Source organism: Sminthopsis crassicaudata, chromosome 1 (assembly GCF_048593235.1).
Source record: "Sminthopsis crassicaudata isolate SCR6 chromosome 1, ASM4859323v1, whole genome shotgun sequence".
In the NCBI taxonomy this organism is placed as follows: domain Eukaryota; kingdom Metazoa; phylum Chordata; class Mammalia; order Dasyuromorphia; family Dasyuridae; genus Sminthopsis; species Sminthopsis crassicaudata.
In genome coordinates this window covers 575,334,956-575,354,544 of record NC_133617.1, presented here as the reverse complement: position 1 = coordinate 575,354,544, position 19,589 = coordinate 575,334,956, and the positions used below count along the sequence as shown (strand labels likewise).

Genomic DNA, 19,589 nt, shown 5'->3' with positions numbered 1-19,589 from the left:
TCTCTCTCTGGTTGTGGATGATACCTTCCATCAGAAATTTATTGAAATTGCCTTGATTCATCTCATTATTGAGGTGAACCAAGTCCATCACAGTTGATCATCACATAATCTTGTTGCTGTGTGCAATGTTCTCTTTGTTCTATTCACTTCGCTCAGCATTAGTTCGGGCAAGTCTTTCCAGGGCTTTTTGAAATCAGTCTGCTCATCATTTCTTACAAAAATAATATGTCTTTATATTCATATAACATAACTTATTCAGCCATTCCCTAACTCAAGGACATCCATTCAATTTCCAGTACCTTACCACTACAAAAAAAAGAACTGCTACAAACATTTTTTGCATATGCAAGTCTTTTTACGTCTTTTTTGATCTCTTTGGGATACAGGCCCAGTAGAGACACTGCTGGATCAAATGGTATGCATAGTTTTAAAGCCCTTTGGGCATAGTTCCAAATTGTTCTCCAGAATGGTTGGATCATTTCACACCAATTCTTTTTCTTATTTCTCCTCTGGCCCTATCTTGGAGTGATAATTTTGCTTTCCATGAATTTTGCTTTCTTTGTCACTGTCATATCAAAACATTCTGAGTATGACCTTATATTTAGCTTAGACAAAAAAAAAAACATGCCATGGAAGATCCAAATCTAGTCCTTCATAATCTGACTGAAGAAGGAAGACTTTATATAATGCAGCTAGACACTAAACAAAACAAGTGTAATATAGTGTGAAGATTTGTTGATTAAAAAGCTTAATTATTTAAGAAATTAAATTTTTTATAATTAGGTCTATGTTTAAGAAATAGACACTCTGTGGACCGCAATATAGCATTCTTACTCTCTTTGTTGTTGTTTCTTTCATTTTGTTTTGTTTCTCAGTTTTTATTTCTTCCTTCTTGATCTGGTTTTTCTTATGCAGTAAGATAACTGTATAAATATGTATACATAAATTGGATTTAACATATTTTAACATGTTTAACATGTATTGGGCTACCTGCTCATCTAGGAGAGGGGGTGGGGGAAAGGAGAGGAAAATTTAGAACAGAAGGTTTTGCAAAGGTCAATGTTGAAAAGTTATCCATGCATATGTTTTATAAATAAAAAGCTTTAATTAAAAAAAAAAAAGAAATAGACACTCCCAAGCCTCTGTGAATAATGTGAAACAGCTGAATGCATTCACAAGTATGTCTGACAATTATAGCATCTCTGGTCAGGGTCAATTTGATCACTTTTGGTTTGAAGTTTATCGGAATAAGCAAAACTATAAATAAAAAAAAAATTTTTTTTAAACTCCAAATTTTTATTTTCTGGAGCCTCAGCTTCCTCCTTTTCTGTCCTTTTCTCTTGAATGTTCCCTACTTTTCCTACTTCAGGATCAATGCATTCCTGTATTTAGTCATTTGCTGTAAAGATCTCTTTTCCATTTTCCTTCTATTTCATTTCTTTTTGAAACTATATCTATGCATAATCTTCTTCAGGCTTTGAGGAAAAGATGGCCCTTCAGCTCTTTTTGTTGTAGCTAGAAACTGGAAGTTGAATGGATGTCCATCAATTGGAGAATGGTTGGGTAAATTGTGGTATATGAAGGTTATGGAATATTATTGCTCTGTAAGAAATGACCAGCAGGAGGAATACAGAGAGGCTTGGAGAGACTTACATCAACTGTTGCTGAGTGAAATGAGCAGAACCAGAAGATCACTATACACTTCAACAACAATACTGTATGAGGATGTATTCTGATGGAAGTGGAAATCTTCAACATAGAGAAGATCCAACTCACTTCCAGTTGATCAATGATGGACAGAAATAACTGCACCCAGAGAAGGAACACTGGGAAGTGAATGTAAATTGTTAGCACTACTGTCTATCTACCCAGGTTACTTATACCTTTGGAAGCTAATAATTAATGTGCAACAAGAAAATGATATTTACACACATATATTGTATCTAGGTTATATTGTAACACACGTAAAATGTATGGGATTACCTGTCATTGGGGGGAGGGAGGGAGGGGATAATTTGGAAAAATGATTAAAAAAAAAAAAAAAGAAAAGAAAAGATGGCCCTTTTCCTTGTCAAAATCAACCCTTTGACACCATCCCCTCCCATGTTCTTTAGTAGTGGTTTAAGTATTCAATGTCATTCCCATTGTGCTGGCTCTTCTGCTGTCTTCCTCCATTCTTAATTCCTGACTGATCCTGCCTCCTCATCTGTTATTATCCCATATCTTTTCTTCTGTTCTTAGTTAAACACTTTGAAAAAGAAACTTCTCTTTCCTCTTTTCTCACTTTCTTCAAAAATCTCTGCAATCTGGTTTTCAGCCTTATTCAGCCAACTGAAACAGCTCACTCCAAAGTCTTCAGTGATCTGTTAATTGCCATTCTTTTGAGACATTCCTCAATCTTCATCCTTTCTGTTATCTAACTATTGTCATCCACATTTTACAGATGAGGAAACGGAGACCTCAGAGGGGAAGTGCCATGTACACAGTTTTGTAATTTGTATATGTCTCAAATAGGATTTCCACTTGAATCTCTTGATTCTTAAATTTGGTACTTTACCCACACTGACAGCTGTCTATGTAATGCCAAATGTGATATCAAGTTTTTAAACTCTCTTTAATTCCAGTAGTATTAAAAACTTCAGGTAATTTTTCTTAGTGTTTTAGAGCTCAAGTTTTTTACTGCCTTGCTTTTATCTTGATCTCTACAGCAACCAAAAAATACAGAGTATCACTTGGCTTTGTCTGTTTGACTGAAATTGTACTCTCAGGATACCTTTTCAAATTGTGAATTTCTTTTCTCAGACTGCCAAAACTGGGCCTGCAAACAGTTGGCTTTTTCTTTTTTTCTTTTCTTTTCTTTTCTTTTTTTTTAATGCAGGGAATGCTAAGATCTTGTTGGATTAAATTGCTGGCAGGATATTGTTCATTATAACTCCAGTGTTACTAAATAGACTTTCATTTCAAAGATATGTAGATTTAGATTTACCACACAGACCTCCTTAATTAAGAATTACAGGGAAATAACAGATATGAGGTTTCATAACTCTAACCAATTTGTGAAAAACATTTGTATGTGAATGTTTAATATACAAATTGCAAAACTGTGAATTTAACATTCTTGCAAGGCTTCCATGAAAGCCTAAAAGAATTAGTTGGAAAACTGACAAGTCCATTTTCATCAAATTTAATGGGTTTCTAAATCCTTATCTGCTTATCAAACAAAACATTAATTAGAACAGTAATTGAGGAACCCAGCTGTCTCATGTGTTCTCTTTAGGAACTTGTATTAAAAACATTGTGGAGCTCATGTAAGGTCATTGTTTTTTGAGTTGCTAAATAATAACTTCATTGGTTTTCTGGAGATTGAGGTATTAAGGGATAATTCAAAGGAAAAGAAAGTTGGTAGAAAGATTTATAACCTGACTTCTCCCAGTTACATAGAAAGCTACACATGGGAGAAAATCCTCCTTTTAATATTTTTTCACAATTTCCTCTTATATCATCTTACACCCATTTTGAGTGGAGAATTGTTTCCCAGAAGTACAGCCTTTACTCTCTTTTGCAGAGCAACTCAACAGAGCACCTCCAGCACTGGCTGAAAAACTTGGAACTCTCCCTAAAGTGGACGGGTGGGTTTGCACAGGGAAGCACAGTATAAGGCCACTGCAGTATTCTGCAAACCTTTGCAGAATGATGCTTTGTTAGTTTAATAACATTTGATGAAAATAAATTGGTCAGAAGGTTATATAATATGGATACTCAAGTTAATTCTTTTTGGCCAACTCTATCCTATGCTTTCTGCTTTTGGGTTATCCTTATTTCCCTTACACTGGACCTTTGGACTCTACATTTGAGTCATTGGGTAGATTTCACCTTATCTCGTTAGGGCTAGCTTACTTCTCTCTTCTCCATTCAGATTTGAAGGGTAAGACTTGGCTTCTTCATGATTTTTGTCTGTCTATGGCACCTTTCACAGTGAACATTATTTGCTGTTTGCACCTTGCACACTATAAATATGCAATAAAATATTTTTAATATAAAACCATCTTGCTAAGTTCAGTGACCTCATACTCTGAATGTGTATATATAATAAGCACTTAATATATGCTTTATTTTTAAAAATATCTATCTAAAGTCAAAATCATAGATAAATGATCTGGATATCAGTTAAAAGCTAGAGGAATAAAGAAGAAAAATAGTAATAACTTATATTTATAATTAATTTAGCAAAGATTTATTAAGTGCCGATTATGTACCCACTGTGTGAGGTTATGGGAAACACACACAAAAACCGGTCCCTTGCACTTTTCAGGTTGGTGGGGAGTAGTATCACATGTTAATTAGTTGGTTGGTTGGTTTTTGTCTTTTGTTCTTGAGGAGGACCAAAATGACAAAATGTTAAGAGTTGAGCCACATTGTGCAGCTATGGCTGGCCAGATCAATATGAACTTGGAATGTTTTGCCATAGATCAGGCACAAATAGTCCTTATGAACATTTGGGATAGCTTCTCTAATTTTGCACATCTTGCATTTCTTTTGAGTTAATTCAACTCTGCTTTACTCATAGAACACAGCACCTTTTTGGATAAGAGCACGCTATGCTGAGTGGTCCTGTGCCAATGTCTCCATGTCTTAAAATTGATTCTAAAGCTTCTTGGGAGAGACCTTGAGAGTGACCTTCTTAGTTACATATCTTAGAATCATCTCCCCATAATGATATGCTAATTCTCTTTTCCACTCACTTGACTGATATTATTGAGATTTCATTGCAATTAGAAATTTTCTTGGCATAATTTGTCTGCTTGAGGAAATGTCTTCATGTGATTGATTTCCGATCTAAAGATAGAATTTTGATCCTTACTTAAATTCAAATGTCTGGTAACTTGTTATTTAGAAAGAATTACATTGATATAACTTCTGCTTTAAGAGGGTTAAATACATCTTTTATCTTATAAAGTAAATTCGTTTGGTATTTTGGTAATACAAAATTGAATATAATCTTTAAAATTTTATTTATTTTACTTTTATAAAATTAATTTAGTTTATAAAGCATCCACACATAAAATGTCAATGTACATTATTGCCTATGTGAATATAACCACTGGTTGTGTAATTGAGGTACTCCAACATTAGGTGGCCCTCAGTAATTACTTAGTAAAATCTTCACTATAAATAAAATGTTCACTATAAGAAAAAAAGCTGAGGGTTCTGATAAGGTTAAATTTCTTCCATGGTACATTATCTGAAAGATTGAATAAATTAAGTAGGTTTTTCTTTTTTAGGTAAATTTCCTGTGATATCAGGTTGAATTGGATTACTCTCAAACTAATCCTTAAATCCCATTGTTAAAACCATGAATTTGAAGATTTGTTGTTCTAAAAAGATCTGAAATACTTGACCATATCAGCAGTAATTTTTCAGTCATTTAAAAAAAATGCTTAATTTTTGCATTTGATATTTTTACTAGTTGGAGTTTTACTTTATTTTGGAATATTTATTTTACTAGATTATTGAAAATTCTTCTGAAACCTACTCTTTCCACTAAGGCTTTTAAAAATTTATTCTGTCAAGACATAAAGAACTCCTGACCTTTGCATCATAACAAAATTTCCCCTCTTAGATTTCTGCATTTTACAAATATAGTATAATAATTCCCCATTCAGCTAGCATTGTTGGATAATGAAGCATTCCCCAGAACTATATTTTCTGGATCAGGGAAGCTTATTCTTTCAAGCCTTTTGAAATTTCACAGAACCAGAAAATTGGAATGGATCTCAACAGCCATCTAGTAGAACCCAGTTCTGGAAGGATTTTAGATATCCCTTTTTAAAATACATAGCATAAGCTGAACACTGGTCTTGGAGTCAGTCCAAATCTGTCTTCAGACACTTGACACTTACTAGCTCTGTGACCCTGGACACGTCACTTACTCTCAATTGCCTTACAAAAAATAAAGGCATAACATTTTTATGTCTTCTTAAATAGTATATATTGAACATATTTTAACTTTTTATTGATAACTCAGAGTTTTCATTCAGAAAAATTTTTTATCTTGTCTTCTGTAATGTATTCAGCGGCCCAGCGGCTGTATGCATACAATATCAAACCTGGAGTTAGAAAGACTTGAATTAAAATATAACTTCAGATATTAATTAGCTATGTTCAGACAAGTCATTTAGCTGCTGTCTGCTTCAATTTCCTCATCTGTAAAATGGGGATAATACTAACATCTAACTCCTATATTTGTTATGAGGACCAAATGAAATATTTGTAAGGTGCTTTGCTGACCCTAATTTTTATTTTATTGGTCAGTCATTTCATTATATCTGACTTTTTGGGTCTCAATTTGAAGTTTTCTTGGCAAAAAAAAAAAAAAAAAAAAAGGTGGTTTGTCATTTCCTTCACTTTACAGATGAGGAAACTGAGGCAAACAGGGTTAAGCTAAGAAGTGTCTGAGACTATATTTGAATTCAGGTGTCTCAGACTATATTTGAATTCAGGAAGACTTGTCTTCCTGATTCTGGCCTAGCCCTATCCATTGTAGCACCTCTTTGTCCCTTACAATTCCTCAAGCACCATATAAATGTTAGCAAGTGAGATGTTGGTTATTTGTCGTCTTGACAAATATCCTTAAACTGCTGTGCTTTTCTCTTTTCTGTTTTATGTAGTTATTTTGTCTTCTCTCCGATGTTAGTTAGAGCTTAACATTACTATTTATCACTAATGTCAATCTGCTTTGATTTTATCTGATGCCTTATTGTTGTCTGTTTGAAAGCCCACATTTGGTCCTGCTGCTCTCCTGGACTAAAATGTGCCTTTGTGATGGCTGTGCTGTCCCGGATTTTTTTTTCCCCATTTATTTTTTAGTTTTCATTCTAGCTATTTGGAGGATATTTTTAATTCAGCAAACATTTATTAAGTGCTTACTATGTGTAAGCCATTGTGCTAAAACTAGAGCAACAAATGATGAATAAATAAAGTATTTATTATAAAGTCCATACTATATGCCAAATGTTGTGCTAAGTTTTTTCAGGTACAAATATATAGAAGATCTTCAAGGTGCTTCCCATAGTAAGCACCTTGGTAATACATTATGTATTGAAGTAGTGAAAGGGAAGGTAGAAAGTTTGTGCTTGGACATTGAAAAAAGGGATAGTAGGTATGTATATAAGAAAAATATGGGTTCCAACAACTAGGCTGGATGGTAAGGTGTGAAAGGAGATGTAGATTAATTTGGCAACAGGCTAAGAGTGTGAAGAATGCTGGTAGCAATTTGCAGGAGGTCAGACAACTATATTATTAAGTGGGATGGGAAGCTGCAGGCTTAGTCTTCATGGTCCAGGTATCTACTACCAGTCAATAGAGATATTGGCTAAGGGGACTAATTTGAATCTACTTATTACTTTCTTCCAGCTCTTAAGAGGGAGGAGCTAAACAGATTTTGATCCTAGTAGCTAACTTAGAAATAGTGGGGAAGGAGTCACCTTTCCTCACCCTTTTTTTAATCTAGTCGAGACACTTCTCTTCCCTTCTCTTTTCCCTTCGTGACTTGCCACAGAAGCTAATAAGTCACACAGCTAAGTTACTGAGGTCTTATTTGAACTTTGGTCCTCCCTGACTCCAAGACCTATGTACTATCCACCATACCACTTAGCTTACTTGATATTCAAGGCTTAACATATAGCCTTCTTTTTCTGTTATACTGCCTGTTCCAGAGAAAAGGAATAGAGAGAAAGAAGATGCAGTCACTCCTTTTAAGTTTTACTGAGGGAGCCAGTCTTTTTGGCGCAAGTCCTCAAGGATTTTGCCTTCTACTTCTTGTGGCAATGAGAAGTATAACATTAATCGATCAAAATTTTTAAATAAACTTCTATTATGTATTGGGTATGCTAGAACAGTACAAAACAAAGGATGGAAACCATTTCCACTTGCAGTAAGCTTACTTTCTAATGGGAGAGACAAAAAGTGCCTATAGGTGCCTAAGAAGGCTTGGTAATTTTAAACTATATATTAAATGCTGAAAATTGAACTTTAATGATACTATTTTGGCTTAAAATTGCACTGAGTTTTGGAATAGCTTTTGTGAAAACATACACAATATAAATAGAATGTTACATATACAGCATAAATATAAGGTTAATAAATATATACCCAAAAAATAGATTGAGAGAGAAGGACATAGGAATTGGTGAGATCAGGAAAAACTTCACAAAGATGTGCCTGACCTGTCTTTAAGGAAGAAAGGAACTCTGGAAAGTGTAAATCGAGAGTAGCCCTTGCAGGCATGGAAGACAGCCAGTGCAAAAGATAGAAATTGGAATATCTTGAGCGAGGAATACAAATAAGTCCCATTTGTCTGGATTGCAGAGTTTGACAAGAGAATAATGGCCAGTGAGATAGGAAAGATAGGGTAGGTCCAGGTTGTATAGGATTTTAAAAGCTAAGCAGAGGAGTTCTCATTTTATCTTGAAGTAATCAGGAACTTTTGGTTTTAACTGAGTATACTTGGGATACTTTGGACTAGTATAGGATAGGAGAGTACACAATACATATTATAGAAAATAATTGAAAGTGGGAGAAAAAGTATTAAAAATTGGAGGGAAAAGGAAGGGCTTTTCTATAGGAGGGCTGCTAAGTGGCACATTGGATAGAGTGCTGAGCCTATAGTCAGAAATACTTTGTAAGTTCAAATCTGTCTTCAGACAATGTAGGCAAGTCACTTAGCCCTGTTTACCTCAGTTTCCTTATTTGTAAAATGATCAGGAGAAGGAAATGGCAATAACTCATAGAGGCCTCCAATTTAATATATACAAAATGAAACTCATCATTTTATCCCTCCACCTAACATTTAAATAACCTACTCTATAACAAACACAATTTCTGCTGAAGATATGATCAGCTTCCAGAGGCCCAAATTCACAAATTCAGAGTAAGCCTTGATTCTCTCCTTCCTTGTAGCCCCAAACCTCCCTTCACATTTCATATCCAATTAATTGCCTAATTTTATGAATTTGGAAATCATTTTCAAGATGATATTTGACCCGGGGGAACAAATGAGATCATTAAGAGAAAAAAGTATAGACAGAAGAGTAGAATGCTAAACTTAGAACTTTGAGGGACACTAACACTAAAGATTAAGAAGCAGCAGCCAAATAGAAAGGAAATGCCAGGGTAGTTTCATGGAAGCCAAGAGTAGAGTATCCAGGTGGAACACATGGTCATTCAGTAAGATCTGAAGGTGCAAAGAAGTCAAGAAAGATTTCTCATCTGATTATTGGTAACTTTGAAGACAGCAGTTTCGAGGTTAGTGATGAAGTTAGAAGCCAGGCTGCAAAGACGTTGATAAACGTAGGTAATGAAGAAATAGATTGTAGGTGATTTTTCTCGTGCTTTGACAGTGAATGGGAGGAAAAATACAGAACAGTAACTTGAGAGAGTGGTGGGGTCAAATCAAGGTTTCTAAGGGTGAGGTATGCCTAATAGGTTAAAGATAAGAAAATGAATGATTAATGGGCAAGCTTCCATAGGACATAAGTTTTGTAGGAGAGACCATGGTAAGGAGAAAATAAACCTCTTCCTCAGAGATTAAAGGACAGCAGGATAGGACTTTTTGCAGAGTAGACAGTTAAGCTCATGATGGATGGCCTTGGTTTTCAAAGTAAAGTGAAAGAGGAGTACATTTATTTTATTTTATTTTATTTTCTGTTCTTTGTCTGTATTTTTTTTATTATTATATATATATTTTTATAATGTTATCCCTTATATTCATTTTTCCAAATTATCCCTCCCTTCCCTCTACTCTCTCCCCCCGATGACAGGCAATCCCATACATTTTACATGTGGTACAATATAACCTAGATACAATACATGTGTGTAAATACCATTTTCTTGTTGCACAATAAGTATTAGATTCCGAAGGTACATGTAACCTGGGCAGACAGATATTAGTGCTAACAATTTACATTCACTTCCCAGTGTTTCTTCTCTGGGTGTAGCTACCTCTGTCCATCATTGATCAACTGGAAGTGAGTTGGCTCTTCTTTTTGTTGAAGATTTCCACTTCCATCAGAATACATCCTCATACAGTGTTGTTGTTGAAGTGTACAGTGATCTTCTGGTTCTGCTCATTTCACTCAGCATCAGTTGATGTAAGTCTCGAGGAGTACATTTATTAAAAGAATAAAGGTAGCTGGGATTTGGGTAGATTGCTTGAAGAGAAGATATTTGGACCTGTTGATGGAGTTGGAATAGAGATCTAATCAATAAAAAATAAAAGAATTTCTCTGAAATTTATACTTCTTGGTGTACCATATACAGAAACAATAATTAAAATTAATAGCTAATTTCATTTTAATTATTGTTTCTGTATATGGTACACCAAGAAGTATAAATGCTTTCTGTTTTAAAATAGTTTTAATTAGAGTTAATTTTCTTCATAAAGAAATTAGAAAGTACTTATGGTATGTCAGGTGGAATAATAATAGCAATTACTAATTATTATTGTTATTATTTTATTTTAGATTCATCTAGGACCCTTTTATAGGAACCCTGAGAAGATTTCATAAAGAAGCTTATAATATAAAATAACAATATAAGTTAACATATTATTTATTTTTATATAGTTTTGTATTTTTCTTAAACTATAGGTTGGTGTGAAGGATCAGAGTTGTTTTGGAGGGAAACATCTCAAAGCAGATAATTCAAGATGACTAGAGTTTGCCTCTTTGTTTCTAGTTAATCAGATTAGCTAAGAAAATAACTCATGATTAAAACTATCATTTAATTCTTTCAGTGTACAGGATGACAGAATTCGAGTAGAAAGGATGGATAACCTTTATTTTGAATACAGTCATGCTTTCCAGCAAATCACTGAGTTTTATGCAGAGGTACTTGATATCAAAGGTACAGATTTTATTCTTTCTAAGCAAAATTCTAGTATTTTGTTGAGTTAGGATATGAATAAAAGCTTAATTGCTTATTTTTCAGTCTACAATAAATAAAAATTAATAGGAGTCCCAAATTAGTTAATTTCATTACAAGGGCTTCCTATTGTTATCACTTAATAATATATGTATATTATAATTGTCTACTCTTTGAGGACACAGATTCTTATAGGAGTAGATAGTCTATGTTCTTAAGCTTTTTGTTTCTCCTTGAAGAACTGGCAAGAAGTCACTTGTATCTCTACGTAGTTCAAGACAATTTAGATCATCTGAATTTAGAGTAGTTATACTATCATTCATTGATTAATTTATTCATAAAACTTTTATTCAGCTGAAACATGCCATTTTTGCCATTTTGGGAAAGTTTTAGTACCTGCACCTAATTTTGATAATATGGCTATTGCAAAATATTTGAATATATAATAACTGGCAAAAGACATTACTAAGCTTTTTCACCTTGATTGAGAGGCAGCATACTCTGATGATTAAACCATTAATTTCAATTCAGAAATCTTGAAATTTATTTCTGGAATCAATATTGATTTTCTATATGACCTTTGGTTCCTTTCTACCTTATCCCATTACACGAAAGGGATTGATAGTTTTTAATACCAGTTTTTGATAGATTTGATACCGCTCTAAATTGTGATGTAGATTGAGAAGGATCTGGGATCGTTAAAATGATGATTATTATTGACATGCATAAAAACTTGAAATTGGAGTTGAAGTTTTCAAGATAGCTGTTATTGATTTGCAAAAAACTTTTTAGATGATTCAAAAATTATTCATAACTCAAGTGATTATAAAATAAATGACATCTAATGACATGTTTTTTAGTTGTGACAGATAATAGTTTTTAATGGAAGAAAATAATCTTTCTTTTCCCCCTCTCTTAGCTTCCCAGAGTTTTTCTGGAATATTGAATTTGGATAAGCCTGTGATTTGTTCTTTGGCAGCAGTTATTCGATACCTCAAAGAATTTAATTTAGAGAAAATGCTCCACAATCCTAGGTAAGCTTTTTGTTTTTTATTCTAAAGTTATTTTTAAAAGAGGAATAAGTTTAATAATTTTACTTTAAAATTATATGTAGAAATTTTGTTCCCCTAAAAGTTCACTTCTTATTTTGTTTTAAAGTACTTTCTTCTTAGGAGAATTCTTTATTTTTGCTTTAATAGTATAACCTGTTAGCCTCAGGTGAAAATATCCATGCAAATCATAGTCATTACTTTGTATTTTATACTGAAGCCAATTGTAGAATGTGAAGATTTGGAACTGATATGGGTCTTAAGAGATTAATGTGTTAATTGAATAGACAAAGAAACTGAGGCCCTCAGAAGTGAATCTTTTTCCTCAGGCTTACATAGCAGAATTGGGCATTGAATACAAGTCTTCTGACTTTTAATCCAGTGGTCTTTCTGTTATATTATTTAGTTGAGAACAGAACTAGGGATAACATGGTAGGAAATCATGGTTTAAAAACTTTACTTGTGAATGTTTTCTATCCTAATTATTCTTATTTTAAAATTTTATCATAAAGACCTTCAATAAAGGGCAATTAATTTGACAGGTTTTTATGAGTGATTGATTTTGCAGATTCCTCCTCTTCCCCTCTTCCTCCCAGCTTCAGCCAAGCATTTTTACTGCCTTTTCTTTTGGATTAATTTGGGAAATGGAATGTCATCTGATTAAAAGTAGCTAATTATGGTAACTGTTAATTCTTATGGAAAGAAAATATCAATGCAGTATCTGGGGCTTGGAAAAAACAAAACATGGAGTTGTTATCCTTTTCTCACTTTTAACCCCAGCACCATCACCATCCTTTCTTGTCCTTGATCCTAGGAATTCCTGCGATTTTGATTTGATTAACTCCTTCCCCAATTTGAGAAGGAATTTTGAAGGAGAAACATAGAATCAGAAGTGCAGACTTGTATTAAGAGGAAAAAACTTTCTTAAAGGTAGCTTTAAAAAGTTTTGGAGGATAGTAGGTATTAGAGTAGAGGAGATAGAGATGCTTTTACCTGTCTTACCGGTGCTGGGCTAGTAATGTAGGGAGTGGATTTTTCTGTTGATGGTGAAAGGCATGGTGATAATCTAGCTTCTGCTTGAAGATTTCCTCACTGCCTCTCTATTCCCTTTTCTGGATGTCTTTGTTAAAATGTTTTTCCTGATATCAAGCAGAAGAAGAGGAAATTTAGATTTGACTAATGTTGCTTTTCTTTGAGATCAAGTGATCAAGATCAATCTAATCCATTTCCTACATGTACTTAAGAACATCGATCACATCTTAGTTAATTTTTTTACTGCAAGAATGGTGGCACCATTTTTTGTTCTAAAAGAAAATATATTTAAACTGCCATGAACTATTATTTTTAAAAATTTGTTTTATTCATATTTTTTGTCTTTTTATCCCTTTCTCTGCTCTTCTGACAGATTGTCTCTACAATTCTTCCTGCCCCCATATATAATCTTTATTATTTTCCTGTTTACTAGCTCCCTCTGTAATGTCCGAGAAACTGAGCAAGATAGAGATTAGAGAGTATTTAATAGTTTATTAAATGGAGAGCTATACTGGGATCAAAGTGGATCCATGGTTTGGTCCCAGGGCTGAATGAGACTATCGTCTCCAAGAATCCAGCAAACAATGAGAGTTCTCAAAGACATATATAGAGAGAGAGTCAGGATAATTAGGAAAACTGAGTCAGGACAATAAAAGAGAACTGTGGCATAACACCTCCTTACTGCCTCCACACATGATTGTATCTCTCCAAACCATTTGACTATTTCTTGAGTTCTGGTCTGCATTACTGATTACCTACTGGACATTTCCAGTATATACTGTAGGTATCTCAAATTCAGTATATCCAGAACATAGACCTCATTTTCCCCCCAAAACCTACCCTCCTAAATAGTCTTAACTTTGTTGATGGTGCCACTGTTCTTGCAGTCAGTTGGGTTCATAACCTCAGTTTATCTTTGGTTCCTTGTTTTTCCTCAGGCCTAATACATATTCATTTGCCAGTTGTGTTAACAAGGGGTCTTCCATAGCATCATAACATCTATGATCCATTTTTTATTTCCTTCACAGGCTAATTGTACGCTATTTCAATGTCCCATTCTTTTTGTACAGCAAAATAACTGTTTGGACATGTATACATATATTGTATTTAATTTATACTTTAACATATTTAACATGTATTGGTCAACCTGCCATTTGGGGGAAGGGGTGGGGAGAAGGAGGGGAAAATTTGTAACAAAAGGTTTTGCAATGGTCAGTGCTGAAAAATTACCCATGTATATATCTTGTAAATTAAAAAAAATACATATATATATATATATATATATATATATATATATATATATATATATATATATATATATATATATATATGGTTGTTGTTTGGGTTTTTTTTTTTGGCTGAGGCAATTGGGATTAAGTGATTTGCCCAGAATCACACAGCCAGGAAGTGCTAAGTATCTGAGATCACATTTGAACTCAGGTCCTCCTGACTTCGAAGCTGGTGCTTTATCCACTGCGCCACCTAGCCAAGATAGTTTTCAATATTTACTTTTTAAAGATTTTGGTTTCCAGTTTTTTTCTCCCTCTTTTCCTCCTCTTATCCTTCCCTCAAGAAGGCAAGCAATTTGATATAGGTTATACATGTACAGTCATTAAACATATTTCCATATTAGTCATGTTGTGAAAGAAGAATCAGAACAAAAGCGAAAAACCATGAGAAAAGAAAAAAAAAAACTAAAAATAGCATGCTTTCATCTGCATTCATATTTCATAGTTTTTTCTTTGGATTTAGATAACATTTTCCATCATGAGTCTTTTGGAACTGTCATAGATCATTGTATTCTGAGAAGAGCTAAATCTATCAAAGTTGATCTTTGCACATTATTACTGTTCACAGTGTTCTCTTTGCTTCTGCTCACTTTACTCAGCATCAGTTCATATATGTCTTACTGAGTTTTTCTGAAATCTTCCTGCTCACTATTTCTTATAGAAAAATAGAATTGCATTAGAACTATTTGTTCAGCCATTTCCCAATCGATGAGCATCCCCTCAATTTCCAATTCTTTGCCACCACAAAAAGACGTTATAGACAGTTTTTATGATCTCTTTGGGATATAGATTTAGTAGTGGCATTGTTGAATCAAAGGGTATACACAGCTTTGAAGCTCTCCAGAATGGTTGGATCAATTCACAGTACCATCATTTAACTTTTTCAAAAGATTACTATCTTAATTCTGTAACTTAAGAGGGTAAAAAGAAGCATAATACAGTTAAAATACTTTTGAAAATCCAAGTCATAGATATTCCTTTTAGGTTTTCCAGAATGAATTGACTTTAGGCTAGATTTTTTTACTCTAAGAAAATAGTTTTACTTATAGAATCAGTGATAAGCAAGATGTAAAATAAGTGATACTCCTTTTCTGAAACTTATATTATGGACTTGCATGTGTATGAAAAATTAAGCAGTAGAAAGGCAGTGAAACATTTATAATCTGTAGAGATTATTTTAAGGGAACATTTTTTAGATTTTTTTTTTTAAACATTTAAAAAAACTTTGGTTAAGATTAATTTTCTTCACGTTATGATAGTTAAATGAACTTTATGTTCATTTAATTAATGGATGGAGGAGTTATGATGGAAATTTGTTTCATTGTATTTCATATTTCCAAATACATCTAAAGATAGTATTCTTTATTTTTATAAGACTTTGTATTTCAAATTTTTCTTCCTCCCTCCTTTACCCCTTCCTCCCCAAGATAGCAAGAAATCTGACATAGATTAAATATGTACAGTCCTTTTAAACATATTTCTATATTTGTCATATGCAAGAAAAATCAGACCAAAAAACCCCCCAAAAAACCCAAACATGAGAAAGAAACAAACAAAAAGGTGAAAATACTATGCTTTAATTCAAATTTAGTTTCCATAGTTCTCTCTCTGAATGCAATTGGGATTTTTCATCCCAAATCTATTGGAATTGTTTTAAATCAACATATTGCTGATAAGAGTCAAATTCATCACAGTTCATCATGACATAATCTTGCTATTACTAGGTACACTGTTCTCTTGGTTCTGCTTACTTTACTCAGCATCAGTTCATGTAAATCTTTCCACACCTTTCTGATCATTTCTTAAAAAACAATAATATTTCATTATCTTCATAACTTATTCAGCCATTCCCCAACTAAGGGACATCCACTTAATTTCCAGTTCCTTGCCACTACAACAAGAGCTGCTGCAAACATTTTTGTACATATGGATCCTTTCCCATCTTTTATGATCTCTTTAAAATACAGATCCAATAGAGAGATTACTGGATCAAATGGTATGCATAGTTTGATAGCTCCTTTGAGCATAGTTTGAAATTGCTCTCCAGAATGGTTGGATCATTTTATAATTCCACCAGAAATGCCTTAATGTTCCAATTTTCCCACACCCTCTCTAATATTTATCTTTTTTTTTTTCTGTCATCTTAGCCAATCTGAGAGATATAAGGTATTACCTCAGAGTTGCCTAAATTTACATTTCTTTAATCAATAGTGATTTAGAGCATTTTTTAATACAACTATAATGGGCTTTAATTAATTCATCTGAAAATCATGTTCATATCCATTGACCATTTATCATTTGAGGTATGACTTGTATTATTATAAGTTTGAGTCAATTTTCTATATATTTTAGAAATGAGCCTTTTATTAGAAACACTGATTATAAAAAATTTCTCCTAGCTTTTTCTGTTTTCCTTCTAATCTTGGTTACATTGGCTTGGTTTGTGCAAAACCTTTTAATGAAATCAAAATTAAAATGAGGATTTTTAATGTCCTTTTTGTCTGAATAATTAGAGGAATTGTTATTGATATGTCTTTTGGAATTGTAATATTTAAAGACATTTAATTTTTTCATGATAAATATAATAAAGTACATAATACATTTAAATTTATCAGCATAAATATAATAACAGTAAAGTTAAGTTCTTTTTATAAACCTCAACCTCTTTGATAAGATCTCAGTAAGAACATTTACTCTTGATAATCTTGCATCCTGGAGTCTTTTTTTTCTATTCCAGACTGTGAAGAATATTTAAAATGCCAGTAAAATATTGTAAAAGTCTCCTTATAAGATTTCTACCCAAGAAAAATTTCATATAGAAGATACTATAGTCATCTATTATTTATGCCATTCATTTTGAAGTTCATAAAATGTATTGTTTTCCTCCATGTGGGTAGATAATTTTATTAGGTTATTTCAGGTCAATGAGCTTTTGCTGGTATGTCAGTGAGCATATTGTATGATACCACTTTTAGTCAGGGAGAAGTTTATAATTCCTGATGTGACCAGAATGTGACCAGTATTGGGAAGAAGGACTATGAATTACTAAATACTTTATCTGCTATGTCTAGTAGGAGGAGAAAGCATTAGCTCTGTTATTGTCTTGATAATGATTCTTTAATACCATATCTTTTGTCAGATTATCTTTATGGTGTTTATTTTTACTGGAAGTATTAATATAAATAACCATGGTACTTATTTACTGAGAAAGTTGTGTAGTTTCTATGGAAGTATAGATAACATTTTGAAAAATAGATAATATAGGAAAAAAACTCAGTGATTAATAATACTAGAAAATTATGAAGAAAGCTACTAATAAAAACTTAAGAAATCTAGCAATAAGGATGCTAATATGTGTATTGTATTGCCTATATAATATATGTATTTGCCTATATAACTCTTGAATAATCTGGAATATCACAAAATGATGTTATCTTTAGGTTTAAATAGTGAGCAATGTGAAGCCTTTCTTTGTTTATATAATATGGCTTTTCCCTTTTTCCTCACTGTGAGTCAGTAAGAGCATCTGTCAGTGGGTTAGAAATCTTCCTGTGTCCTGTGAGCATTGTGTCCTTCTCAAGTTTGTGTTCTATTTATTTATTTATTTATTTTAAAATTTATTTTCCTTCATTTCAGTCTCTCCCCCACTCATTGAGAAAGTAAGAAAAATAATACTCATTACACATGTGAAGTCATGTAATACATATAACCATGTTCCTTCCCCCACCCAAAAAAAGGAGGAAAAAGAAAGAGGAAAAAAATGTACTTTACTCTAAGCCCATCAGTTTCTATTTGAGGGTGGATAATATTTTTTTCATCATGAGTCCTTTGGAATTTTAGTGGGTCATTGAACTAATCAATATTTTTTTTAAACCAATTTCTTTCAAATCATTATTTATCTTCTAGATAACTTAGGGGAGTTTCCAAAGAAATTCTGGAAGTTTGAAAATTTGAAACCCAAAGAAGACCAATGGACTACCCTTTGTTTATAAAGATAACAATCAAGATTCTTTTGCCTATAGTGATGGATAGTTAGTAGTGATTATTCCAGTGGTTATTTGTTTTTCTAATCTAGTTGACAGTATCTGAGAGCTGTTTGAACTTATGAGTAATTTTTTTTCCTGTATGAATTTTCTGACATCAAATAAAGGTTTTATTTTCCTTAACATCAGATTCCAACCTATATAACAGCATAGCTGCTTAGCTTTTTGGACTTAAATCATAAATGGATTTTTTGATATTGAAGTCTTAGACCTGATCTCCTTGAAGCTATTTAAAGCATAGCCCTTATAGCCTGTTAATGTGTTGATTCTACCTCTGCTATGTCTCTCATAGCTATCTTTTCCTTTCCACTAACATAACTTTTTTTTTTTTTTTTTTTTTTAAATCACATTTCCCCTGGACTATTGCAATAGTCTCCTAATTAATTTTCTTGCAGTCTCAGTCTCTCTCCTCCATTTCAATCTTTACATAATTACTAAAGTAATATCCTAAAAATGCAGGTTGGACTATATCACTTTCCTCTGACTAAACTCCAGTGACTCCTTGTTACCTCTAAGATCAAATAAATATTTGTCATTTAAGATCCTTTACAACATGAATTCAAAGTTTTAGTTCTATTATACATTATTCTCCTTTATGTTCTATCAGTCTAAACAAACTGACCTTGTTGCTGTTTCTTACACACACAAGCTACCTCCCATGCCTATAATGAACATTTTCCTTCTTCTTCTTAGCATTCCAGTTTTCTTTTAAAATGTAAGCATCAGTTATTTCTTACTAAGCTAGCTGATAGTGCTTCACCTAAAAAAGAAAAATCATTCTCTTTATTTACTTATCTGTTCATCTATTTATTTATTTAGTATGAATTTATTATTACTATGTAATCCTTGCCTGCAACAGCCTCTCTTAAAGATGCTGAGATTACTGTTCCTATATCTTTAATAGGGAATAGAATTTTGGAAGAGAAGCAGTTTAAATGTCCACTGGATAATTAACAGTTTTGATTAGAGAGAGAAAGAGAGACTCTTTGGTAATAAAAGACTAGAAAAATTTCTTTCCTAAGAGACCGAATTAATTGTCAAAGTGAAAGGTCTGCAAGAGACATTTCTTTAGAACTGATTTTTGGGGCAGCTTTGTGGTGCAGTGGGTAGAGCACTGGCCCTGGAGTCAGGGACACTTAAGCTCAGATTCATTTTCAGATACTTAATACTTTATTAGCTGTGTGACCCTGGACAAATCACTTAACCCCGATTGCCTCTCCAAAAAGAAAATAAACAAAAAACTGGTTGTTGTATCT

At 32.9% G+C, this 19,589-nt stretch overlaps 1 protein-coding gene across 1 annotated transcript in view; it reads left to right on the top strand.

The window, feature by feature from the left end:
* The window catches only part of MSH3 (mutS homolog 3), a 193,616-nt gene that overhangs the window by 57,080 nt on the left and 116,947 nt on the right, over window positions 1-19,589 (top strand). The window contains exons 9-10 of the mRNA XM_074282190.1: window positions 10,793-10,902; window positions 11,840-11,954. Of these exons, the coding sequence (XP_074138291.1) occupies window positions 10,793-10,902; window positions 11,840-11,954 (225 nt within the window). The remainder of the gene's footprint in view (window positions 1-10,792; window positions 10,903-11,839; window positions 11,955-19,589) is intronic.